Source organism: Dermochelys coriacea, chromosome 3, assembly GCF_009764565.3.
Source record: "Dermochelys coriacea isolate rDerCor1 chromosome 3, rDerCor1.pri.v4, whole genome shotgun sequence".
In the NCBI taxonomy this organism is placed as follows: Eukaryota; Metazoa; Chordata; order Testudines; family Dermochelyidae; genus Dermochelys; species Dermochelys coriacea.
The window spans coordinates 101,606,603-101,633,695 of NC_050070.1; the positions used below are offsets into that span (position 1 = coordinate 101,606,603).

The window sequence follows — 27,093 nt, forward strand, 5'->3', positions numbered from 1 at the left end:
GAAAGTCAACTGAATAATACTGTATTAAGTCATTCCTTTCACTTCATGCTTCAATTCCATTTCCAGGATGAATAGACAAAGGTAAAATCAACAGCTCCTTTCTCAAACAACCTGGCACAAATGGATTTAGGCAGAGACGAAACTACAACCTGGCTTGGGAGAAGGCATAGAAGAGGATATTTTACTTTAACCTTTATACCATCACAGCTGGCTGAAAAGGTGAACAGCAAAGATTTTAAGAACATATGAACAGCCATCCTAGGTCAGACTAACAGTTAATCGAGCCCAGTATTCTGTCTTCAGTGACCGGAGCCAAATGCTTCAGAGGGAGTAACAAAACAGAGCAATTTATCAAGTGATCCATCCCGTTGTCCAGTTCCTGCTTCTAGCTGTCAGAGGCTAGGGACATCTTGAGCATGGTCCCTGACCATGCTGGCTAATAGACACTGATGGACCTATCCTCCATGAACTTATCTAGTTCATGAACCTTTTTTGAACCGTTATATTTTTGGTCTTCACAACATCCTGACAATGAGTTCCGCAGGTTGACTGTGCATTGTGCAAAGAAGTACTTCCTTTTGTCTGTTTCAAACCTGTTGCCTATTAATTTCATCAGGTGACCCCTGGTTCAAGTTTCGTGAACATGTCCTCATTCATGATTTTATAGACCTCTAACATATTGCCTCCTAGTGGTCTCTTTTCCAAGCTGAGCAGGCCTAGTCCTTTTAATCTCTCCTCATGTAGAAGCTGTTGCATACCCCTAATCATTTTTTGCTGCGCTTCTCTGTACCTTTTTCATTTTTAATACATCTTTTTGAGAGGGGGCAACCAGAACTGCACACAGTATTCAAGGTGTGGGCATACCATGGATTTATAGAGAGACATTATAATATTGTCTGCCTTATTATCTAACCCTTTCCTAATGGTTTCCTAACACTTTTAGCTTTTTGGACTGCTGCTGAGCACTGAGCACGTTTTCAGAGAACTATCCATAATGACTCAGAGACCTTTTTCTTCCATGGTAACAGCTAATTTAGACCCCATCATTTTGTCTGTATAGTTGGGATTATGTTTTCCAATGTGCATTACTCTGCATTTATCAACACTGTATTTCATCTGACATTTTCTTGCCCAGTCACCGAGTTTTGTGAGATCCCCTCGTAACTCTTCACAATCTGCGTTTGATCTAGCCATCTTGAGTAATTCTGCATTGTCTGCAAACTGCCACCTCACTGTTTACCTCCTTTTCCAGATCATTTATGAATATGTTGACCAGCACAGTTCCCAGTGCAGATCCTTAAGGGACCCCCACTATTTATCTCTCCATTCTGAAAACTGACCATTTATTCCTACCCTTTGTGTCCTATCTTTTAACCAGTTACTGATCCATGATATGACCTTCCCTCTTATCCCACGACTGCTTAGTTTGCTTAAGAGACTTTGATTAGGGACCCTTTGTCAACATGTATGTTGAACCCATAAAAGAATTCTAATAAATTGGTGAGGCATGATTTCCAAATTACAAAAGCCATGTTGACTCTTCCCCAACATATCATGTGTCTGATAATTTTGTTCTTTACTATAGTTTTAACCAATTTGCCTGGTGCTGAAGTTAGGCTGTAATTACTAAGTTTGCCACTGAAGCCTTTTTTAAAGATCGGCATCACATTAACTATCAGCCAGTCAGCTGGTATGGAGGTTAATTTAAGCAATAGGTTACATACCACAGTTAGTAGTTCTGCAAATTTCATATTGAGTTCCTTCAGAGCACTTGGGTAAATACCATCTGGTCCTGATGACTTATTATTGTTTACTTTATCAGTTTGTTTCAAAGCCTCCTCTACTGATACTTCAGTCTGGGACAGTTCCTCAAATTTGTCACCTAAAAAGAATGGCTCAGGTTTGGGAATCTCCCTAGCATCCTCTGCAGAGGAGACTGATGCAAAGAATTTATTTAGCTTTTCCACAATGGCCTTTCTTCTTTGAGAGCTTCTTCAGCACCTCGATTGTTCAGTGGCCCTACTGATTGTTTGGCTTTTGATGTACTTTAAAAAAAAAAAAGTTTGTTGTTAAGTGTGTGTGTCTGTTGCTTCAAATTCTTTTTTGGCCCACCTAATTAAACTTTTACACTTGACTTGCCAGAATTTATGTTCCTTTCTATTTTAATATGAGTAAAATTGTTTCAAGGTCCAAAATTATTAACAGCAGACAATAATTAAAGGTACAGAAACAAAATGTTGGAAGATATCTTTCATGTACACTTGCCAAGCAATAGAAATCACAAGTTAAAGAAAGCTTGGAGCACTCCACTGATGGAGGAGTCAGAAATACCATCAAGGAACCCAAACTCCAGGCAACTAAGCTAAAAAGAGGAAGTAGTTTTCAATTTGTTTTAAATGTATGTTTATTTGTCATAGAGAAAATAAAGTAATACTCCAATATGGGATGCCAGCCTGAAACATGATAAAGGGGTGACTGTTCAGCGCTTTCTGAAAAGGAGGCCCCTTGAAGAGGTAACAATTTGGCTTCCCGAAATTTATGGCATCCAAAATAACTAATCATATTTCAAATATTTGCTATAACGACCATTCTACAAAACTGTACAAAGTTAAACAAATATTGGGAAGAAATTAGTAATATGCTGATGGAGATGAAATACAAATTAGATCAAACTGTACATCCTAAAGATGATTTGATTTTTAACACTTATGCAAAAGATGGTGTACCACACATTCGCATGCCAAATTGTGCATTACTAGAAATTGGAAAACTGCCAGAAGCCCCAAACTAAAAGAATATTTTGAAGTTATAATTTTTCATCAAGAGACATATGATAGAAATAGCCATAAAAGACTAAACAAAAACTGAGACTCCTGGAATCAGTGTACAAAATTGTGCATCTTTCTCTGCCTTGATGTTTGTCTCTACAAGGTTAATATGAAAAACAGTTTAATTTGTACTTTTCATGCATCTCAAAGAAGTTTTTCAAAGTAAATATTTCTAATATAAATCTATACATCGTTCAAAAACAAAAATAATACTAACAGTTTTGCTGTTCACCTTTAAGAATATTTGATAATCAGGTCAAATTTACATGTATCACATTTATCCTGAACACATTTCTACTGTAATGAACTAATAGGTACACATGAAGGCTCCAATCCTGTGACTGGATCTGTGTGGATAGATAAGTGACGGTCTGCAAGGCATAGCTAAGTAAAAGGGGCAGATATGATTGTAGGATCATGGTCCTAGATTTAATTGTTTCTGCATTTATTTCTAAGAGTTGGTAAGGTACAAAATTAGTTTTTAAAACAAAGTTTACACTATTAATGATTTTCTTTACATTTTCAATAGTTTCTGTTATACTGACAACCACTTAGCCTTTAATAGGTTAACTCAGATCTAATATTATTATTATTATTATTAGATCTGGATGGATTATCGTCACAAAAATAGTTAAGAATTTTACTATAGGTAGCAACACCAGTATAGCACTTCCTGAAGAGCATGCTATAACATTTTATTGAAGTTACTGGAAATATCAATGCAATCATAATAAATTAACCTATACCCAAATGTGAGTAAACTTTCATATTCTACTTAAAACTGTGAAAAATATGATTTGTAAGGTGTATAGTTTAATATTTTCTCTTCTATCCTGATACACCCCCTATTTCATGCTTAAACTTGTACTGGCAAATACAATGGTCTGAAAGCCCATATACTGGTATTATGGTCGCACAGCTACAGTTCATGTTCTGTCAGCATTTCCATTATAAGCCGTGTTTTTCAAGGGTTTGTTTCTTAGCCATAAAAATTCACTCTAGGTTGAAACACTGTGTAGAAATTACCATCTACAACTCAAAAAACTAAGTATTTCAGTTATCTTTTAATTAGAGAATAGCAAACTTAGAATTAAAATTAACATTTTAACTTTGATCTTCTGGCCTGAAAGGGCAGACCACCACCAATAAACTAAATACAACACATTCAGTACACATTTTAGCCTATGTCTTGTGCTATTTACCAACTAAACCATAAAAAGCTGCACAAAGTGACAACCTGATCAATTGTCTAAATAGAAATTTAGACACAATAAAAATCCTATTAATTTAAATATTAATCTAGTGGATAGTTTTCATATTTTAACATTTCAGCTGCCTTAGATGTTTTTGCTCTTAAAATATTTAGGATAATTACATGCAATGGAGTATTATTTTTCAAATACCTTGATAAGATAAAGAAATTTGTTCATTCAAAGTAACATGATCTGTTTTTTATTTACAGTGGAAGATATTATACACAAGGTTTCAGAGTCATGCAAATTTTACAGTCAAGTTACAAATCCCTGAAAGAAGTTTTATAAATGGAAACACTGACACAACCTTCACCATAGTATTGCAAACAGCAACGCTATTTTACATATCTTAGATATTACTTCTTTTTTAAATAGATGTTGATCTGGTTACTATTCTAAAAAGGATTCAAAATTTAAAGAATAAAAAGGTTGTAATGACCGATATTTAAAATTTCAAGCATAAGTCCATACAATAAATTTGGACAAGAAATAAACAGAAGGTTTATAAAATTTGGCTTAAAAAAAACATTTTTTCTAGCACTTTGTATTGTCTTAGTTCACCCTGGTTGGAGGACACTAGAAGGTTAATGTAGGAAAGGGAATTTGTCACAGAGGCTGCCTGATAATGTGACATCCCCATCAAGCTCCATTTCAGCAGTTTTTGCCCCTCCAGATTTACAGTGCTAAAACTGAATTCAAGGAATGTTTTTCTATCCACATAAGGAAAGAAAGGACTGAACCAGTAATCTCTCTTCATCTGAAAATTCCAGCAAACCAAGAAAAAGCCTATAGATCAGGTGGGGAAGTGGTGGTGGTCCAACCCAACCAAAATTTTAGGATCAGAGGACCACTGGGGCTGTACATTTTCATATTAAATAAATCTCTCATTTCTTAAGAGATTTTAATGAGAATTTGTCCTTGTCCTAGCATCTAATGGTCCTGCCAATTTCAAGCCCTGACCATACATGTATTCTCTAACTGGAATCAGTGGCTACAAAGCGGCCAGCGTATCGTTAGTCACAATACAACAGTAAGGTTGTGAACATACCTGAGCAATGTTCAAGGTCTAGAGCATTGGAGGATGGGCAGGACAAGACAGGACAGAACAAAAATAAAGGAAGAAAAAAAGAAAAGACAAAACAGTGACTATGAGGCCAGCCTCAAGGAATCCCAAGTCAGACCAAGCCCTCCCACTTAAAAGTATAAAAAAAATAAAATCAGCGCTCCACTGATTGAATGCTGTAACATGCCAAAGTAACAACGAACGACGAAGTTCTGGGAGCTAATTACATGAACATTAACAAGAACTTTTTAAAAAAAAAAAAGTAATTGTCTTTGGTAAGTTATAGTCTGTCAAAGGTATATTTGAGGCTGGCCTTATAGGAAAAAAAAGCAATGCAAAAAAAAAATCAATATTTTAAATCTCTACTTTTCAATTTAAACACTCTTAAAGCAATATAAAAATGATAGGTACAATATAGAATCCAATTTACCTAATATGATATTATTAAAAAAAAAAATCACTGTCTGGACCTAAACTGTTTTGCTCAGTTAGCTATAGCAAAGAAAAGAGAAAAGAATAGTGCAGATTCTATGCAGAATTAAATTGTGCAGCACAGTATAGTACAGTACCTGCTTATTCAGACCTAGCATATTGCAGACCATATCCCTGGAATACGGTTGTTCCAGCACATATCTCAACAAAGCAGTCTGTGGCTCAAACAGATCCTTAAAAACAAACAAACAAACAAAAACATACGCGGACATTGTCTCAAGATTAAATTAAATGTAACAAAATTAAAAATGCATTCTTTTCAATATGTTTATATTTGTAGGTATGTACCATTTGGTGGTGAACTATTTTGTTCTCAAATATACAAGAGGAAGGTAAGGATCAGCAGAGAGTGTCTTCCTCTTGGTTTTACACTCCCAATTGTGGGGGACCTTCTTCAACAATGTGAAGACGGGATACTTTTTGGAAAACATCTTTGAAATATGGGCAGAGCACCTTCAGGAGATCAATGAGATCCCTCTCAATAAGGGGCTGAGCACACTGCCTCCAGTGCTCCTGGGGTCTGAGACCAATTTAAAAAGTGAAAGTTTCCTGTCCCGTTATGCAAGGCATGAACTACCTAGTTCTTTTTTTTCCACATTCCATTTCCTCTATATCTTCCTCTCTCAAACACACAGAATAGGTACATGCAACACCTACTGCTTCTCAGAACTCAGGGTATCAGTGTACCAGGCAGTAAAAACATCACATACCCCCTGGTATGTGTATGGTTTGCCATTACTGTGTCATGTATTTGGAGGATTTTAAGCTGTTAGTAAACTACTAAATTCATTAATTTTGAAGTTCTAATTGAAAATGGGATAGCCCATGTTTTCAAAACAATTGCCCTCTTCCTTTCTCTAATCTACAAATAAACAGTAATTTCATAGATTAAACACACAAAGCTTTCATAACTAAGAGGCTTACATATGCATACCTTATCATATGGCAAGAGTCCTTTCAAAGGGAAACGAAGGGTTGTAGGATCCAGCTTCCATGAGTTACACATGGCGCCAGAGTTATTTACCACAGGAAGAAGACTACAACGTCCTGCACATATTACACAGAATGAGAAAGGATAAATGCTAAGGAAGTTGAGCGGCTATGGCACTTAATCATTAAAGGTCAAGAACCCACCTCTGAAACTACTAACAATACTCCTTCCCACTACATTTATTTAAATCTGTTATCTCCCACCTCAGGAACTGGCTAGCATGAAGCTCCCAATGTTAGCAATCATTCCTTTTGCATTAGAAATTTCAAATCATTAGCTAAAGGGCAAACTCAACTATTATGTTTTGCTATAAACTGTTCAGTTTGGACATCCACAGATTTATTAAAATACTTGTAATATGACACTAAAATATACTATTTATCCTCAGGAGAAGTCTTCCTATTCACATATGCCCAGACCATAAAACTTTTTTTTTTGTCCAATAAATGTTTATAACTAAAGCAGAGTTGTATTTCAGCCATAATGGGCCATTGTGGACCTTTTACTGTAAATGGGTCAAGCCTCTTCTCTGGATGGTCATAGTTCTTTTATTGTCATTACATCCAAAAGCACAAGAGAAGTAATGTAATAATATTCAGTTTGGCTACACTGAGCCTTCAACTTCCCTCAAACAAAATGAAATTAAAGGATAACTGTTTTCCCCCTTCCAACCTATTAAAGTACAGTAACTCTTCGCTTAAAGTTGTAATTATGTTCCTGAAAAATACTACTTTAAGCGAAATGATGCTAAGCAAATCCAATTTCCCCATAAGAATTAATGTAAATGGAGGGGGTTCGGTTCTAGGGAAATTTTTTTTCGCCAGACAAAAGACTCTCTCTCTGTATATATGTGTGTGCAGTATTATATCTACACACACACACACACACACACAGTCTAAGTTTTAAACAAACAATGTAATAATGTACACAGCAATGATGATTGTGAAGCTTGGATGAGGTGGTGAAATCAGAGGGTGGAAGAGGGTGGGATATTTCCCAGGGAATACCTTACTGCTGAATGATGAAATAGCACTCAGCTAAGCCCTCAAGGGTTAACACATTGTTGTTAATGTAGCCTCACACTCTACAAGGCAGCAGGAATGGAGGGAGGGGAGACAGGATGGCAGAGAGAGACCGAGACACACACCATGTGAGTGTGAGAGAGAGAGAGACTCGTATTGCCCCTTTCAGTACGCTGACGCCACTCTAAGTACATTGCCTTTTTAAGTAGATCAGCAAATTGAGACAGCAGCTGCTGACAGCGAGCTCCCTCCGTCCTGAGCCCTTCTAGGAGCAGCTCCAAGGCAGAGGGCAGGAGCAGCACATGGCAGTGGGGGGGAGGGACAGCTGAACTGCCTGGTAATTGATAGCCTGCTGGGTGGCTGCTGCACAAGGAACTTAGGGGAGCTGATGGGGGGCTGCCAGTCCACCCTGGTTCCAAGCCCCCACCAGCTATCTCCAACGGGCTGCTCTTTCTGCAAGCAGTGGACAAAGCAGGCAGCTACCAAACAACATTGTAAGGGAGCATTGTACAACTTTAAACGAGCATGTTCTCTAATTGATCAGCAACGTAACAATGAAATAACGTTAACCGAGGCGACGTTAAATGAGGAGTTACTATAGATTGGTTAGTCCACCCACTCTGGTTTCCTGCATTCAGCAGTAGTTATACCACTGGTAGTAGCAGTGGGTGTGGGCAGGACTACTATACTCAGCAAGCACCTTTAATAGTATTTCTACCTTAAATTGTGTATAGTCTGTTTGTGGGGTCAGAGAATGTATAAAGTCAACAATACACCTGGTCATTTAGGCAAATACTTGAGCAAATTAGGAAATTTCTTCCAGGACTGAGAGTCACATGAATAAATCCTTTCTACGCGTTTGGTAAAATATACTTAAAAGTGTGTGCATACTCTTGCAAAAACAAAGAAACAACAAAAAAAAAATCAAGGAACTCAGTGGTTTACAGTTGACATACATCCTTAATCCCACTGCATTGCTTTTGTGTATTAACGGAATCAACTGGAGATAATGGAAGCTCTCAGAATTTTAGGTCCTGTATAGAGACGAATGAAATAAGAGCAGTAAATACAGGAGTTACTTTTCTTAAAATGTACAGGAAAAAAAGCATCCCTCTTCTTCTAAAAGAGCAAAAATAGTATTAAACAGGACTGAAATGCCCTAATCAAACTTTTGCAGATTTCTTGAGAAAAGTAAAACTGAATGAAAGAGCCTTTTTTTTATGGAGACTAAACGCTCACATAAATTAGGGAATTCGGCACTGGTGCAAATCCCTAGTCTAGATGTTGATTCAGAAAATGTCCATTAAGTCTGACATATAGCATACCTACACCAGTGCAAAGGTAATTAAATATAGACACACCCTTAAATTCAGAGGCCAGGTTAAGACCACAGAAGGGACAATATCACTTTGAGCAGAGGGGCAAGTGAAAAGAAGCAATTTTCCACTTTCTATCTGTGCTTAAAGCAGTATTTTTCATCTGGTTAATCCAAATAAATTTTCAAAAATTGAGGTAGGATAAAAAAAAGTCATTGATAGGTATTACATAAATGCTACACACTCAAGCATTTTGCAAGGATTAACATATAATGCTAAACCCAAATTAGCTAGGCCTACTGGCTAAAAATTCAATTCACTCATGCTTTCTTACCACAAATGGAATTTATTCTTGCGGTGGGTCTGAAGGTATCCACAAAGTCTGATACTAAGTTACCTAGCAACTGAAAGAAGATTATTAATACTAAATTATTTCCATTAACAAAATATTCAATTTAAAACAAGACATTAAATCAGGTAAACTACTTGAAGGATATATGCTCTTTTTGGCAGAAATCAGAACAAATCGAAATAGCTACTTTTCATATGTACAACATTCTTGCAATGTACATTATTTATTGCTTTTCATGTCAGGTTTAAAATTCTATGTAGCAATAGAACACCGTTTTCTTTACCTGAGCAATTCCTCAAAGGCACTTAACTTACCACTTCTTGGATGAAATCCTGGCCCCAGTGAAATCAATGGGAGTTTCACCCCTTATCGCCTCTTATCAAAGAAACATGCCCCTTTCTGTGCAAGTAAAACCAGAGATCTGGTTCTTCAAAAGAACCAAAAGGACAAGGGGAACGTGTACTGAATGGAAGTGAAGGCTGTTTTCATTATATGAGAATGCCAAATAATTCTGTAATGGTGAATATCAGGCCACAAAACTGGCCATACTGGAAAATTAAAGCTGTTTGTTTATCTTCTTAGTCATATGGAGAGTGTGAATAAAGCTGCTAGGCACAAGAAGAATTTCAACCCAGTCTCAAATGCTAAAATTCAAGAACATAACATTCAGATGCACATCTAAAGCAATATGGCCAAAGTTTGTGTGTTGTTTTTGTTGTTGTTTTTAAAGAGGTGCCTAATTTAAGTCCTTATTTAGGCACTTAAATAAGTTGCCTAGTTTTCCAAATTTTAAATCAATATGACCTGCTGAGCACTCAACAATTTTGAAAGTTAGGCCACTTATGCTCAGATCATGCCATTGACTCCATGCAAGCACAGGGATCTGCCAACAAATCAACGGCAGGCTAGGGGCCTCATTTAGTCCTTAAATAGACACTGGGTGTATAATTTCAAATGCTATAGAGGTACAGCTGCAGCTATGCCGCTGTAGCACAGACAAATATGACAGCAATAGCAGGGTTTTTTCTGTTACTCCAGTAAATTCACCCCTTGAAAGATGACAGCTAGGTTGATGGAGGAATTCTTCTGTTGACCTTGCTGCATCTACAGTGGGCGTTAGGTTGACCAAACTATATTGCACAGAACATGAAATTTTTCACAGCTCTGAGCAATGTAGTTAGGTCAACCTAAGTTTTAGGTATAGACAAGGCATTTGGCATCTTTTTTTTTTTAAATCACACCCAATGTTTTTGTATGGAGAGAATGAGGAGCATATCACTTTATAAAATATAATGAATAAACCCTTACCCAATGAGGAAGCTTTCCCTCAGGGTACAGTTTTCTTATCTCTGTAACTGCGAAGTAGGCAGGTAATAAACAAGCATTTCTTTCCAAAATATAGGCTACAACCTAGAAACAAATAAAATTTAAAAATGTAAGGCAATTTGGACAATTTCATAAACAAATTATTTCATAATATTTAAACTACAATGAGCTCTAGAAGCTAGACATATAAGATTTGAAGGGACATTAAGTTACTTTTTTAAACTGTGACTTGTGTTACTAGTATCACATTAGATTATAATGAAATTGTAATGAAATTGTATTTTGTTTTTCACCATTTATGCTGTTTGCTTTTTATATTTTACTCAGTTTGGACAATGAAGGAAGAGTGGTGAGATTCAATTTCTGGTTCTAATATGCTAGCACAACAGTGCAATATTTGGTTGTAACAATGGGAAATATTTAAATCCAAACTGTTTTTCTTTTTTTTTGGTTTAATGAAAATATTAATACTGATTTCATATCACTTATTTAGCATCCCTTTAAGGCTGAGATTCTAAATGGACTTTACTATGCCCAGGTGGGTGAGGTAAACCACCTTGTCTCTCTAATATCCTGGGATCAACATGGTTACATCACTGCATTCTATTATGCCCGGGCATTTCAGGAGCTCAGCTAGCCTGGAAATGGCAATGTTGTAGATCAGTGGTTTTCAACCATTTTTCATTTGTGAACCCCTAAAAAATTTCCAATGGAGGTGCGGACCCCTTTGGAAATCTTAAACGTAGTCTGTAGACCCCAGGGGTCATGGACCACAGGTAGAAAACCACTGTTGTAGATAATACGAGAAGGCTCACCATTAGATGACCCTGAAATACACTGGCACAAGAGCCAGTAGAAAACACATCATCAGCTTTAGCTATTCATTTATATCAGATCTAAAAGGCTCCAAAAAGATCCATTTTAGAATATTGTGAAAATCAACGACAAAAGATCGAGACCAACTTTTTCGTTGTGACACCATTTAACATTTTAGAGTTACCTCTCTTGCTGCTAAGAGCTGCTGTACAACAGCTGAGCTCACTGTGTTAGGAATAGTTAGGATTTTCTCCAGGATCACCTTCAATAGATCTCGCACACCCTGAGAGAAATCATATAGAAATTAACTTTCAGAAAAATTCTCTATTTTTAGCAGCCAAACTGTATCAGAAGACAGCTCAGATTATTACGGGTAAGGTTCGGTGCTTTGCTTCTAAGAGTCACAGTACAGAACCCACTGCCCGGGTTCCAGCTTGAGCTGGGAAGTCAACACAGCAATGAAACTGCCCCGCAGCCCAAGCCTTGCAAGTCTGAATCAGCTGGCATGGGCCAGCGATGGGTTTTTTTGTTTTTTTTTTTGCTGTGTAGACATACCCCAAGAGGCAGATTTACAAATGTCTTCCTCAGTGCCTGCACAGGCAAAATCTTCCCATGCCAGATACAGTGCTTCTTTTAGGTGCCTTTTACATTGCTCAGTCTGACCCTTTACACAGCATAGAGATGGGGGTAAGGATATTACCCTAAATGCTTTTATAATAATACTTTTCCAGGAAAAAAATCGTTGAAATTGCATTAGGAATATTATTTAGTTTTGAATTGAAAATGGAAAGTAAGCTGACTCTGTGACCATGACTGGGAAGTAAGGTGTACATCAGAAAATATTAATTAAGATGTGGTCCACACTAGGAAAACAAGTTAAGAATATCTGGTTTAATTGATGACGAAATACTAAACTGACAGAGACAGGTTCAAAACTTTCTCTGGAACACCAGAAAGAAGCATTGTAAACTTATAAAAAACACCAAACTTTCTTAGGAAAAATACCTTGTAGTCTACACCTCCAATTATTTTCCGAACCAGTTTAAATGTTAATGCCCACAGCTGTGTCCTTTCCCATTCAAGGGTGTCCGAGTTTATTAGAGATTCACACACCATTCTAGTAAAAAAGAATACAACAGTGAGTGACGTACAAAAATAAGCAGATGATTTCCAATGAACACTAGTTTTAAGGAATTTTTTTTAACTAATCTACAATACTACAACTTATGCATATTGCATTTCTTGCTTCACCCACACTAGACATACCTGGGTGGCAACAGACCAGTCTCGACTGCCATTGCTAAACAGTCATACAAGAAAGAAATTCTTTTAGGACTGTGCTGGCTGTGGATGAATCTTACAATCCACTGGACACATTGTTCATGAGATTCCTGGAAAACAGTGGAGGGGAAAAATAAACTAAACTACTTACTACGGCAATGTAAGTAACTTCTTCTTAAAACCACAAATTGCTACACTATGAGTAAAAGGAATAAATGAGAGATAATAACTTCTGGGTATTTAATCTGTCAAAGATTGCTTCTTTAACATCCACTTTTATCTTATTTCAAGAAATTTCCCCAAGCAGTGACACACAAAGTTATATCCCAATAGCCTATGTGAAGAGAAACAAAGAAAGTATATTGCTGGACTGACTACAGAGTTGAAATAAAGACTTCATATATCCAGTATGTCATTAAACCATTCATTTGCCAATATTAACATTTTATAATAGGAGGATATACCAAAGTAAGGAATGATACTTGTGAACAGGAACAAATAATCATATTACTTTGAAATAGAGTGGAATAGGCTGTCGAACACGGGATGCATCAACAGAGATTTGAGTGAATTTTTGCAGTGCATAAAGTAAACAGAGAAGTTCAATGATTGCTTTAGAAAACCCTATGCATAATGCATTTCTTTCTACCTATATCAAAGACCCATGTGTTGCGAGAATGGTCGAGTCATGGGATACTAATATTTTATGCATAAATGTTTTTCGTGAAATATATCCTTCCTTTCATTCAAGCCCCTCCTTCAGAACCTCTTCTACCACAACAGCTATAAAAAATTACCCCATTTACCCCAGAAATGACCCTGTACTTTTGATATTTATATTTATAAAAGGAGTTACTCTTTACTACTACCCCATGTTGTGCACCAGCCTTTGCCAAGTAATCATGTAATTTCATTGATGTCATCAATATCCTTCCTATCTAAGATCACCATAGTGTGTTATTTCCCTACAACTTTTTTTTCCCACATCTGAAATTAGACTGTGAGCTGTCTGGGACAGGAATCATGCTTTAGCTATGTATCTAGTACACTATCAGGTGATGTAAAATATAGCTACATTAGCAATAAATGAAATGCTTACCTGGGAAAGACTACTCCAGAACTGTCTAAAAGCTCCCAGGCAGCTGATCAATTTGGTTCTCTCATCTTCAGGAGTGTCCATAAACATGCTATTGCAAATAAGAACACTAATTATCTGCAATGTGTTCTTGAAAGGTAGCACAATTAAAACAGCAGATATAGAAGATAGTCACAAAGAATCACATGCACAAATAAATTGTCATTACACTCACCCAGGGAAAGCCTCCTCTATAACTTCTGTTTTCTGTAAGAGAAAGACACTGGAGTTCAACTCTTGGTGATTAATGGCAAAATGATCTAAAGCTCTGCTACAGATACACTTAGTAATAATGAAAACAGAATTATCAAGATGAGGCATGTTCAGTAAAAAGTAACATAGGATCACACCAATGGCCTTTCTAGCCTGATATACTGTCGCTTGAAAGTGACCTGCACCAGATGCTTCAGCAGGTACAATGTCCCTCCTGCCCTCCCATGCCCTTTGACAAATATACAACAACATTTCTTGAGGAGTTGGGTGGAGGGAGTTTCTCTCTAACCCACAGCGATTGATTTATGTACTGAAATAGGAGGATTTCTATTTTATTCACTTTTTATTCTAGCTTGTATAGCTTTGGATCTTCTTATAAATATAAAGATCTAATTGTCTGAATCCTACTGAGTTCTCTTCCTAAACTATATTATGCAGCAGTGAGTTCCACCGGTTAATTATGCTTTGCGTATAAAAGTATTTCCTTTTATTTAATTTACACCTGTTGACTTTTAATTTTACTGGATGATCCTATGGTCTTGGATTATAAGGATATATAGAAATACTCAATTTACCTTCCTTATACCATTCATTATTTTACATTCCTCTTACTTTCCTCCTTTCTGAACAGTCTTTTTTAGTATATCATGTGAGATTATTTCCATCCCTCTAATAATTTTTGTTGCCCTGGTATGGACCTTTCACACTTCTTTTATATTTAGATAGGGCGTCTGGTGCTGAACACAATATTCAAGACGATGGCACCACATCAATGTATATATAACAATATTAAATATTTTAAGTATTATTCTCTACTGGTAATAGGATGTGAAGGAATAGAGGGTGCCTTTGATGGTCCTTTTCACCTGCAAGTCCTTGCATTGCCTGCTTACAGCAGCTTATAGCTTTTCCAAGTACCTGCAGAGAATTGACTCTCCTAAGTTCTTGTCAGAAACTAAAGTCAGTTTCACAGCTAGGAGCCGGGGGCACCTTACAGACTAACAATCTAACAGACTGTTAGTCTTTAAGGTGCCACCGGACTCCTCCTTGTTTTTGTGGATACAGACTAACATGGCTACCCCTCTGATACTTAGGCTTGTCTATACTTACATTTTATAGCGCTCTAACTTGCTGGGTCAGGTGTGTGAAAAATCACCCCCCTGAGCACAGCAAGTCTGAGTGCTTTAAAGCGCTAGTATAGACAGGCACCAGATGCTGGGAGCCGCACTCCCAGCGTTCGGAGCTAATCCCCTCATGGAAGTGGATTACCAGGAGTGCTGGGAGAGCTCTCTCTCAGCACTCGCACGTGACCACACTCGCACTTCAAGTGCACATGACCACACTCATTCCCACGGCAGCGCTTTGAAGTTTCCAGTGCAGACATACCCTTAGTTTCACAGCTGTCCACAGAGTAATGAAAATTACAAATAGCAGCACTGAAAGCAACTATTTGTTAATTTCTCTAGTGGTTGGCAAAGCCATGAGTACAACAGAACCACTGGAAGTGTCTGTCCTAACATTCAGACACAGTATTTAATCAGTTCACATAATCAGGTGATCTTTACAACCATAAGCCCAAAACAATTTTGCAGACAAAAGTAAGCTTCTCAGAAAAAATATTTCAAGTTTGTTAACGATGTTCTTTTGTCGCTTCAGGGCGGGTATAAAAAGATTATTTAATTTAGGGCTGTCGATTAATCGCAGTTAATTCACTCAATTAACTCGAAAAAATTAATCGCATTTAATCACAGTTTTAATTGCACTGTTAAACAGAATACCAATTGAAATTTATTACTTTTTTTGGATGTTTTTCTATATTGTCAAATATATTGATTTCAATTACAACACAGAATACAAAGTGTAGGTGCTCACTGTTTTATTATTTTTATTACAAATAATTACTCTGCAAAAATGATAAAGAAATAGTATTTTTCAATTCACCTCATAACAAGTACTGTAGAGTAATCTCTTTATCCTGAAAGTGCAACTTACATATGTAGATTTTTTTTTGGTTAACTGCACTCAAAAAATGTAAAAATTTAGAGCCTACAATCCACTCAGTCTTACTTCTTGTTGTTCAGCCAATCACTAAGACAAACAAGTTAGTTTACATCTGAGGGAGATAATGCGCCCGCTTCTTATTTACAATATCACCTGAAAGTGAGAACAGACGTTCACATGGCAGTTTTGTAGCCGGCATTGCAAGGTATTTACATGCCAGATATGCTTACCATTTGTATGACCCTTCACGCTTCGGCTGCAATTCCAGAGAACATGCTTCCATGCTGATTACGCTCGTTAAAAAAATAATGCATTAATTAAATTTATGACTGAACTCCTTGGGGGAGAATTGTACGTCTCCTGCTCTGTTTTACTTGCATTCTGCCATATATTTCATGTTATGGCAGTCTCGGATGATGACCCAGCACATGTTGTTCATTTTAAGAATTCACTGCAAATCTGACAAAACTCAAAGAAGGTACCAATGTGAGATTTCTAAAGATAGCTACAGCACTCAACCCAAGGTTTAAAAATCTAAGTGCCTTCCAAAATCTGAGAGGGATGAGGTGTGGAGCATGTTTTCAAAAGTCTTAAAAGAGCAAAACTCCAATGTGGAAACTACTGAACCCGAACCACCAAAAAAGAAAATCAACCTTCTGCTGGCTGCATCTGACTCAGATGATGAAAATGAACATGCATCGGTCCACATTGCTTTGGACTGTTATTGAGCAGAACCCACCATCAGCATGGATGCATGTCCTCTTGAACGGTAGTCGAAGCATGAAGGGACATAGGTCTCTTTAGTGCATCTGGCACGTAAATATCTTGCAACATGGACTACAACAGTGCCATGTGAACACCTGCTCTCATTTTCAGGTGACATTGTAAACACACTGGCAGCATTATCTCCCGCAAATGTAAACAAACTTGTTTGTCTGAGCAGTTGGCTGAACAAGATTGGACTTGCAGGCTCTAAAGTTTTACATTGTTTTATTTTTGAATGCAGTTATTTTTTGTACATAATTCTACATTTGTAAGATCAACTTTCATGATAAAGAGATTGTGCCACAGTACTTGTACTAGGTGAACTGAACAACACGATTTCTTTTGGTTTTTTTACAGTGCAAATATTTATAATAAAAAATAAATATAAAAAGTGAGAACTGTATACTTTGAATTCTGTGTTGTAATTGAAATCAATATTTGAAAATGTAGAATATCCAAAAATATTTAAATAAATGGTATTCCGTTATCGTTTAACAGTGCGATTAATAGCAATTAATTTTTTTAACCATGTGATTAGTAGTGATTAATTTTTTTAAGCGCTTGACAGCCCTAATTTAAATACATTTTTCTGTTAAAAAATAAACAACAGCCTCCTTTCTGAGCTGTAATGGGGGTGGGGGAGAGAGCAGGAGCAGCGGCCCAGCCCCTCCCTACTGCTCCTGGATGCACCGCCTTGGCATTGGTTGCTAAGGCCACCAGCAGTAGTTGGTGCTGTACGGCTTCTGGAGACGCACAATGTGGGAACCCATCTTCCAGGTTTCGGGCTTCGGCCCTGGGGTGGTGGGCCGGCAGGATTTTGGGCTCTGACTCCGGAGCTTCAGGCTCTGGCCCCGGGGCTCTGGCCCCGGGGCTCTGGCCTCCAGCTCCGGCCATGGGGCTTCAGGCACCGGTCTCCGGCTTTGTCCATTGGGCTTTGTGGCTCAACCCCCCTTCCCATGTCTCCCTCATAACTCCCATCTCTCCCCCAGTCCTCCCAGGCTCCGCTGCCTCCCCCCATCCCGGGCTTAATTTGTCACTTTGCTGTGAAAATTGATATTAACAAACAACTATCATTTTTCACAGAAGCAGACTTACTAACAAAAAAGGCATCCAAAAGAGCAAAAGGAACAACAACAAAAGACAAGAAGATGGAAAGCACTTTATTTGGGTTTCTATTCTGTTTAGGTCCAGTTAAGAATAGAGAGAACTGTATATTATTTTTATTATTGAATCTGAAAAAAACCCTACATTAATAAGTTACAATGATTTGGATATGTATAGGTACATATTTATTTGTTTTGCCTGAAGTATTTTAGGAAAACATGTCAGACTGGCCACCAGCAAGAGTTTGTTGTGAAAACCACTACTTTAAGACCTACATATCCAGGCCTTATCCAAGTTTTGTTGCTTCTACTTAAGTTTCAGCCTTTTCTGTCCAACTGCCAGATCTCTTGTTGAGGCCCTTGTCATCCCAGGCATTGACTACTGTAACCCAACCTCGCTGACTTTGATACCTGCCACATCATGTTCCTTAAGTCTACTAAAAATACTGGGATCATCTTCCTGGCTTCAACCACATCTCTCTACTCTTTGTACTCCTCTACTGGCTACCCTCTCCTCCACTGTAACAAACACAAACTCCTTGGTTTTGCTTTTCAGGTGTTTTTATCATTTAGTTCTGCGCTACTCAGCTTGATAACTGAATGACCCATTTCAGAGTAGCAGCCGTGTTAGTCTGTATTCGCAAAAAGAAAAGGAGGACTTGTGGCACCTTAGAGACTAACAAATTTATTTGAGCATAAGCTTTCATGAGCTACAGCTCACTTCATCGGATGCATTCAGTGGAAAATACAGTGGGGAGATTGATATATACAGAGAACATGAAACAATGGGTATTACCATACACGCTGTAAGGAGAGTGATCACTTAAGATGAGCTATTACCATCAGACAGGGAGGACGTGGGGAAGGAAGACAACCTTTTGTGGTTATAATCAAGGTGGGCCATTTCCAGCAGCTAACAAGAACGTCTGAGGAACAGTGGGAGGGTGTGTGGGGGGAAATAACATGGGGAAATAGTTTTACTTTATGTAATGACCCATCCACTCCCAGTCTCTAACAGGCCTAAGTTAATTGTATCCAGTTTGCAAATTAATACCAATTCAGCAGTCTCTCAATGGAGCCTTTTTTTGAAGTTTTTTTTGTTGAAGAATAGCCACTCTCAGGTCTGTAATCGAGTGACCAGAGAGACTGAAGCGTTCTCCGACTGCTTTTTGAATGTTAGAATTCTTGACGTCTGATTTGTGTCCAATGGTTCTTTTACGTAGAGACTGTCCAGTTTGACCAATGTATATGGCAGAAGGGCATTGCTGACACATGATGGCATATATCACATTGGTAGATGCGCAGGTGAACGAGCCTCTGATAGTGTGGCTGATGTGATTAGGCCCTCTGATGGTGTCCCCTGAATAGATATGTGGACAGAGTTGGCAACGGGCTTTATAGCAAGGATAGGTTCCTGGGTTAGTGGTTCTGTTGTGCGGTGTGTGGTTGCTGGTGAGTATTTGCTTCAGGTTGGGGGCCCTGTCTGTAAGCAAGGACTGGCCTGTCTCCCAAGGTCTGTGAGAGTGATGGGTCGTCCTTCAGGATAGGTTGTAGATCCTTAATGATGCGTTGGAGAGCTTTTAGTTGGGGGCTGAAGGTGCTGGCTAGTGGTGTTCTGTTATTTTCTTTGTTGGGCCTGTCCTGTAGTAGGTGACTTCTGGGTACTCTTCTGGCTCTGTCAATCTGTTTCTTCACTTCAGCGTGTGGGTACTGTAGTTGTAAGAATGCTTGATAGAGATCTTGTAGGTGTTTGTCCCTGTCTGAGGGGTTGGAGCAAATGCGGTTGTATTGTAGAGCTTGGCTGTAGACAATGGATCGAGTGGTATGATCTGGGTGAAAGCTGGAGGCATGTAGGTGAGAATAGCGGTCAATAGGTTTCCGATATAGGGTGGTGTTTATGTGACCATCGCTTATTAGCACCGTAGTGTCCAGGATGTGGATCTCTTGTGTGGACTGGTCCAGGCTGAGGTTGATGGTGGGATGGAAATTGTTGAAATCATGGTGGAATGCCTGAAGGGTTTCTTTCCCATGGGTCCAGATGATGAAGATGTCATTAATGTAGTGCAAGTAGAGTAGGGGCATTAGGGGACGAGAGCTGAGGAAGCGTTGTTCTAAGTCAGCCATAAAAATGTTGGCATACTGTGGGACCATGCGGGTACCCATCGCAGTGCCGCTGATTTGAAGGTATACATTGTCACCAAATGTGAAAGTTATGGATGAGGACAAAGTCACAAAGTTCAGCCACCAGGTTAGCCGTGACAGTATCGGGGATACTGTTCCTGGCGGCTTGTAGTCCATCTTTGTGTGGAATGTTGGTGTAGAGGGCTTCTACGTCCATAGTGGCCAGGATGGTGTTTTTAGGAAGATCACCGACGGATTGTAGTTTCCTCAGGAAGTCAGTGGTATCTCGAAGATAGCTGGGGGTGCTGGTAGGGTAGGGCCTGAGGAGGAGGTCTACATAGCCAGACAATTCTGCTGTCAGGGTGCCAATGCCTGAGATGATGGGGCGTCCAGGATTTCCAGGTTTATGGATTTTGGGTAGCAGACAGAATACCCCTGGTCGGGGTTTCAGAAGCGTGTCTGTGGGGATTTGTTCTTGTGTTTTTTCAGGGAGTTTCTTGAGCAAATGGTGTAGTACGTGAACACAAATCAGACGTCAAGAATTATAACATTAAAAAATGACAAGTTTCAGAGTAGCAGCCGTGTTAGCTCATGTATCCGATGAAGTGAGCTGTAGCTCACGAAAGCTTATGCTCAAATAAATTTGTTAGTCTCGAAGGTGCCACAAGTACTCCTTTTCTTTTTGCAAACATTCAAAAACCAGTCGGAGAACATTTCAATCTCTCTGGTCACTCGATTACAGACCTGAGAGTGGCTATTCTTCAACAAAAAAACTTCAAAAACAGACTCCAATGAGAGACTGCTGAATTGGAATTAATTTGCAAACTGGATACAATTAACTTAGGCTTAAATAGAGACTGGGAGTGGATGGGTCATTACAGAAAGTAAAACTATTTCCCCATGTTATTTCCCCACACACACACACACACACACACATACACCCCCCACTGTTCCTCCAACAAGAAAAGGAGTACCCGTGGCACCTTAGAGACTAACAAATTTATTAGAGCATAAGCTTTCGTGAGCTACAGCTCACTTCATTGGATGCATTTGGTGGAAAAAGCAGAGGAGAGATTTATATACACACACACACACACACACACACACACACAGAGAGAGAACATGAAACAATAGGTTTATCATACACACTGTAAGGAGAGTGATCACTTAAGATAAGCCATCACCAGCAGCAGGGGGGGGAAAGGAGGAAAACCTTTCATGGTGACAAGCAAGGTAGGCTATTTCCAGCAGTTAACAAGAATATCTGAGGAACAGTGGGGGGTGGGGTGGGGTGGGGGGGAGAAATAACATGGGGAAATAGTTTTACTTTGTGTAATGACTCATCCATTCCCAGTCTCTATTCAAGCCTAAGTTAATTGTATCCAGTTTGCAAATTAATTCCAATTCAGCAGTCTCTCGTTGGAGTCTGGTTTTCAAGCTTTTTTGTTGAAGTATAGCCACTCTTAGGTCTGTGATCGAGTGACCAGAGAGATTGAAGTGTTCTCCAACTGGTTTTTGAATGTTATAATTCTTGACGTCTGATTTGCGTCCATTCATTCTTTTACGTAGAGACTGTCCAGTTTGGCCAATGTACATGGCAGAGGGGCATTGCTGGCACATGATGGCATATATCACATTGGTAGATGTGCAGGTGAATGAGCCTCTGATAGTGTGGCTGATGTGATTAGGCCCTATGATGGTATCCCCTGAATAGATATGTGGACAGAGTTGGCAACGGGCTTTGTTGCAAGGATAGGTTCCTGGGTTAGTGGTTCTGTTGTGTGGTGTGTGGTTGCTGGTGAGTATTTGCTTCAGATTGGGGGGCTGTCTGTAAGCAAGGACTGGTCTGTCTCCCAACATCTGTGAGAGTGATGGGTCGTCCTTCAGGATAGGTTGTAGATCCTTGATCATGCGTTGGAGAGCTTTTAGTTGGGGGCTGAAGGTGATGGCTAGTGGCGTTCTGTTGTTTTCTTTGCTGGGCCTGTCCTGTAGTAGGTGACTTCTGGGTACTCTTCTGGCTCTGTCAATCTGTTTCTTCACTTCAGCAGGTGGGTATTGTAGTTGTAGGAATGCATGATAGAGATCTTGTAGGTGTTTGTCTCTGTCTGAGGGGTTGGAGCAAATGCGGTTATATCGTAGCGCTTGGCTGTAGACAATGGATCGAGTGGTATGATCTGGATGAAAGCTAGAGGCATGTAGGTAGGAATAGCTGTCAGTAGGTTTCCGATATAGGGTGGTGTTTATGTGACCATCGCTTATTAGCACCGTAGTGTCCAGGAAGTGGATCTCTTGTGTGGACTGGTCCAGGCTGAGATTGATGGTGGGATGGAAATTGTTGAAATCATGGTGGAATTCCTCAAGAGCTTCTTTTCCATGGGTCCAGATGATGAAGATGTCATCAATGTAGCACAAATAGAGTAGGGGCATTAGAGGACGAGAGCTGAGGAAGCGTTGTTCTAAGTCAGCCATAAAAATGTTGGCATACTGTGGGGCTATGCGGGTACCCATCACAGTGCCGCTGATTTGAAGGTATACATTGTCACCAAATGTGAAATAGTTATGGGTCAGGACAAAGTCACAAAGTTCAGCCACCAGGTTAGCCGTGACAGTATCGGGGATACTGTTCCTGACGGCTTGTAGTCCATCTTTGTGTGGAATGTTGGTGTAGAGGGCTTCTACATCCATAGTGGCTAGGATGGTGTTTTTAGGAAGATCACCAATGGACTGTAGTTTCCTCAGGAAGTCAGTGGTGTCTCGAAGATAGCTGGGAGTGCTGGTAACCAAGGGCCCGAGGAGGGAGTCTACATAGCCAGACAATTCTGCTGTCAGGGTGCCAATGCCTGAGATGATGGGGCGTCCAGGATTTCCAGGTTTATGGATCTTGGGTAGCAGATAGAATACCCCAGGTCGGGACGTTCTTGTTAACTGCTGGAAATGGCCCACCTTGATTATCACTACAAAAGGTTTTCTTTCTTCCCCCCACCCTCCCTACCCGCTGGTAATAGCTCATCTTAAGTGATCACTCTCCTTACCGTGTATATGATAAAACCCATTGTTTTATGTTGTGTGTGTGTGTGTGTATATAAATCTCTCCTCTGTTTTTTCCACCAAATGCATCCGATGAAGTGAGCTGTAGCTCACGAAAGCTTATGCTCTAATAAATTTGTCATTGTCTAAGGTGCCACAAGTACTCCTTTTCTTTTTGTCAATGACCCATCAAACCTATCTTTGCTCTGCCAACGATGCCTGCCTTGATCACCCCCTTCTCTCTCTCTCTCGAGTATTTCCATGATTTCTCCCAAGTCATCCCTCTATTCCTGAAAAAACAAAAAAACCCTTCCTATCAGAATTTTCAAAGCCACCATCTGTCCCCTTTTTAAATCCTTGCTTAAAACCAACTTCTGCCGTATCTACAAACCACCACAATCTAGCTTCGGTTAGGCAAGTAGTGAGCTGAGACTTATGTTCTTCCACCAAACTGCTTTATTGTTGCCTCGTTCTTGCAATCCGTTATTCGTGGGGCACACCCGCTCTTTAATACTGTACCCCCACCACACAGGGGCGCGTACTGCCTCCTCCCCCCCCCCCGGCCCCCGCTGGCGGGACAACAGCAGCAAGGGCCACAAGGCAAGCATAGGTCACGCCCCAGTTTGTAAAAAACAAAAACACAAACAAAGAAAAAAAACCCTCCAGCTCCTCACATCCCAGAGACCCTGCGACACCCAGAGCCGCCCCCCAACGCCCCAGAGCCCCCCACCCCTAGGCCCCTGGGGGCGGCCCGGCCCGGCCCGGCTCTGTGACTCACCACCACCTCCTCGAAGATGCTCTGCAGCTGGGTCTCCATCGGCACCATGGAGATCGCCATGGCCCCGCCCGGGGCGGCCGCGCCGAGGAACCGAGCGGCGGCGGCGGTTTCTGGCTCCGGCGGCGGCAGGTGCGTCCCCGAACCCGTCCCCGCGGGAAGCAGCTCCCCGGGCCGAGCAGTTCCGCGCTGGGGCCGCCCCCGGCCTGCCGGCTCTCGCACTTCCCTGGCCCGTGGCCCTCCCCCGGCGGTGCGCGCAGGACCGCGGCCGGGCCCGTGCGCGCCGCGGGGAGGAACAGCCCCGTGCACAGACCGAGAACACAAAGCGCGCAGCGGCCGCTGGCGGGGACCAGGCTAGCCGCACCTCGCGGGGCAGGCCTCTCTCAGGCCCGGCCCTGGGGTGGACTCAGGCAGAGGAGTCCCCCGGGCTCCGCAGAGCTCATCCAGCAAATCCCGCTGGTGGGGCTTCATCTCACGAGCTTGTGCGCAGTGGTGCAGGCCGCGGCCAGGCAGCCTTTCAGAACCCAAGCGCCTGTTGAATGACACGGGAAAAGGCATCGCCAAGCCCCGACAAGCGTTAGGGGCCCCGGCAGGGCCACTGAACGCTGAGCCCCGCCACTCTGTGGTAAGGGGCACTGGGCAACGTTTCTTTCTGGGCACCCCTACTCCGGGGGGAGGGGGGGTCAGGCTGCTCCCCTTAACTGTCCACTGGCACAAAACCGAACACTCGAGCCCCGCCCCTTCCTCCAGGTCGGGATTTGTTTTGGTTTTGTTGAAAAAAAGAAAGCCCTGAAAACTAAGCAGGTTATGTTTCGGGGGCTTCCGGTTTTGCACTGAAAAATTTAGAGAAAAGTTGTTGTTTTTTTTTTTTAAAAAAAAAGAAAGGTTTCAGCTATCTCTGGATAATGGGTTTCAGAGTAGCCGCTGTGTTAGTCTGTATCCACAAAAAGAAAAGGAGGACTTGTGGCGCCTTAGAGACTAACAAATTTATTTGAGCATAAGCTTTCGTGATCTATGCATCCGATGAAATGAGCTGTAGCTCACGAAAGTTTATACTCAAATAAATTTGTTAGTCTCTAAGGTGCCGCAAGTCCTCCTTTTCTTTTTGCTAAAGCAGACTGCCTGATTGGCCATGCCATCTGATTGGCTGCAGGGGCCAACAGGCCAACACTTAAACCAGCAGCAGCTTGCCGGAGGGATACATGCTTATATCCACCACTGTGATTGCTCCTGTGTTACCTTGTTCATACTGCCCCTACCTTGCTCCCAGCCTTGGACCTTCCTCTGCCATGAACCACTCCTGGCTCTCTCCCCTGCTCATTCCAGTTCCTGAGACCTGCCTTGACTTGTGGCTCTGGCTTCTCATTCTGATGCTTGGTTACAGACGCCTGCTCTGAACCGTAGGCATGACACCTGCTCTGACCATTAGGCTAGACTACTTTCCTCCTGGTCACCTGACAGAAAATTAATGCAAATAAAACATAATTAAAAGCAATGACCACAAAATAATACAGTCAGTTAATAAAATACATAAATGGAGATGCCTAGGCTGGAGGACAGAGGAGACAACCTGAATCCCTGAACAGAGGAAAGGATTATTGTGCCTCTTAAAGTCCCAACTGTGAGGAAGGTTGGTCCAATGATTAGAGTGATAGCCTGGGATGGGCCCACTGTGGCTGGAGGCAAACTAAGCAGCTGCCTAGGGCAGCAGATTTCTGGGAGAAGCTCTTTGTCATCATGGAACCACAGACCTATTTATGACAGGTTTCAGAGTAGCAGCCGTGTTAGTCTGTATTCGCAAAAAGAAAAGGAGTACTTGTGGCACCTCAGAGACTAACACATTTATTTGAGCATAAGCTTTCGTGAGCTACATCTCACTTCATCAGATGGATGTTTTCCACCAAATGCATCCGATGAAGTGAGCTGTAGCTCACGAAAGCTTATGCTCAAATAAATTTGTTAGTCTCTAAGGTGCCACGAGTAGACCTATTTATGGGGATGTGAATTGCAGAGTGCTCTAATGTGTAGTGCCCTAATTGCCCGTGTAGACCCTGCTGTGCAAACTAAGAGTGTGGATTGGTATAATCTGGACTACATTAACACACACTAGGCATCTTTTAGTTCACACCAGCAGGGTTTACACAGGGCAATGAGAACGCTACACATTAGAATGCTCTGCAGTTCATACCCCTATAGGCTAGTCTGTAGTGCCATGTGAACAAGCCTTATGTCTGATAACACAGAGATTCCCAGCTGTGGCGAGAGAGAGGGGCTTCTGATTGTTATGGAATAACTGGGGAGACAAAGCACCAGGTTACAGATTTGATCTACGTGCCCCTCCATCATGACAGGGGGACAGCAGGGCAAAATTTGAGTGGGTGGCATTGTGACCTGGAATTCTCAAGAGTGGGGTGTGTCTTTGTAGTGGAGGCTCCCAGTGCAAAGGGGGTGTATGACACTTCCTGGGGGTACCCAGCATTGTGAAGCACCTCACTACCGCCTGCCCTTAGCATGAGGAAGCTTTAGGTCATCTCCCTTATTCCACCAGCCCTGGGCAGCACAAGCAGTCTTCACTCAGCATATACAGTCTCCACTGTCCCTCTGCATGTTAGCAATAGGCATGCTCCAACCCCCAAGTCCTCCGAGCATCCACTTGGAGTATCCAGCCCCTGTTCCACTGGACATTCATAGAATTCCTGGAGCCGCTGTTCCCAAAGGAACAGTACCCCTTGTTTACCAGCTTCATTTCAGACCACTGTCTCTGCTTAATTCGTATGTGTTTATTTAACAAAGAATCAAGATTCAAGTAATAGTAAATAGGTAGAAGTATTGGAAACAATTGGTCACATAAAAAAGAAAACCATAGCATGCATTCTAAGTCCTAGACTTGATTAACAAGGTACTTTCCTGTCTAATAAAGTTTAGCTCACCCCCAAGTGTTTGTCACAGTACTTACCAGCCCTGGTTGGCTGTGATTCTCTGTTCATAAGACATGCACACTGGCAGCTTCTCCCCTAAGGGAAGGAGAGTATTCCCTGTTACACACCTAAAATCCATTTCCTTCACTGGTAAACATGATACACCCTGCTGTTTTGTTTTTTTCCCTGCAACTTTCCCTCTCTTGTGATTTTGTAAACTTGATTAGCTTGGAGGCTCAATACACAAATAGACTTACACTGGGAGACATACAATACACAATCACACAGGACCAGA

At 40.8% G+C, this 27,093-nt stretch overlaps 2 protein-coding genes across 6 annotated transcripts in view; one reads left to right on the top strand and one right to left on the bottom strand.

Moving 5' to 3' along the window:
- The window catches only part of MED23 (mediator complex subunit 23), a 61,184-nt gene extending 36,764 nt beyond the window's left edge, over positions 1 to 24,420 (bottom strand). For 2 of the 4 annotated variants that reach the window (XR_006279972.1, XM_043510977.1), the window contains exons 1-11: positions 23,884 to 24,039; positions 14,051 to 14,082; positions 13,840 to 13,927; positions 12,726 to 12,850; positions 12,465 to 12,576; positions 11,644 to 11,742; positions 10,626 to 10,727; positions 9,300 to 9,369; positions 6,571 to 6,683; positions 5,714 to 5,809; positions 5,130 to 5,147 (exon numbers count right to left, since the gene is read on the bottom strand). Coding sequence is in view for 3 of the 4 variants with exons in the window: in XM_043510977.1 (XP_043366912.1) it covers positions 5,130 to 5,147; positions 5,714 to 5,809; positions 6,571 to 6,683; positions 9,300 to 9,369; positions 10,626 to 10,727; positions 11,644 to 11,742; positions 12,465 to 12,576; positions 12,726 to 12,850; positions 13,840 to 13,927; positions 14,051 to 14,082; positions 23,884 to 23,943 (915 nt within the window). In the remaining variant the exon portion in view is untranslated. Of the gene's footprint in view, positions 1 to 5,129; positions 5,148 to 5,713; positions 5,810 to 6,570; positions 6,684 to 9,299; positions 9,370 to 10,625; positions 10,728 to 11,643; positions 11,743 to 12,464; positions 12,577 to 12,725; positions 12,851 to 13,839; positions 13,928 to 14,050; positions 14,083 to 23,883 lie in introns of all 4 variants that reach the window. The other 2 variants (XM_038394598.2, XM_038394599.2) reach the window with 2 other exon arrangements.
- The window catches only part of ENPP3 (ectonucleotide pyrophosphatase/phosphodiesterase 3), an 88,323-nt gene continuing 85,619 nt past the window's right edge, over positions 24,390 to 27,093 (top strand). For both annotated transcript variants that reach the window (XM_043510978.1, XM_043510979.1), the window contains exons 1-2: positions 24,390 to 24,505; positions 25,207 to 25,284. The gene's annotated coding sequence lies outside the window, so the exon portion shown is untranslated. The remainder of the gene's footprint in view (positions 24,506 to 25,206; positions 25,285 to 27,093) is intronic.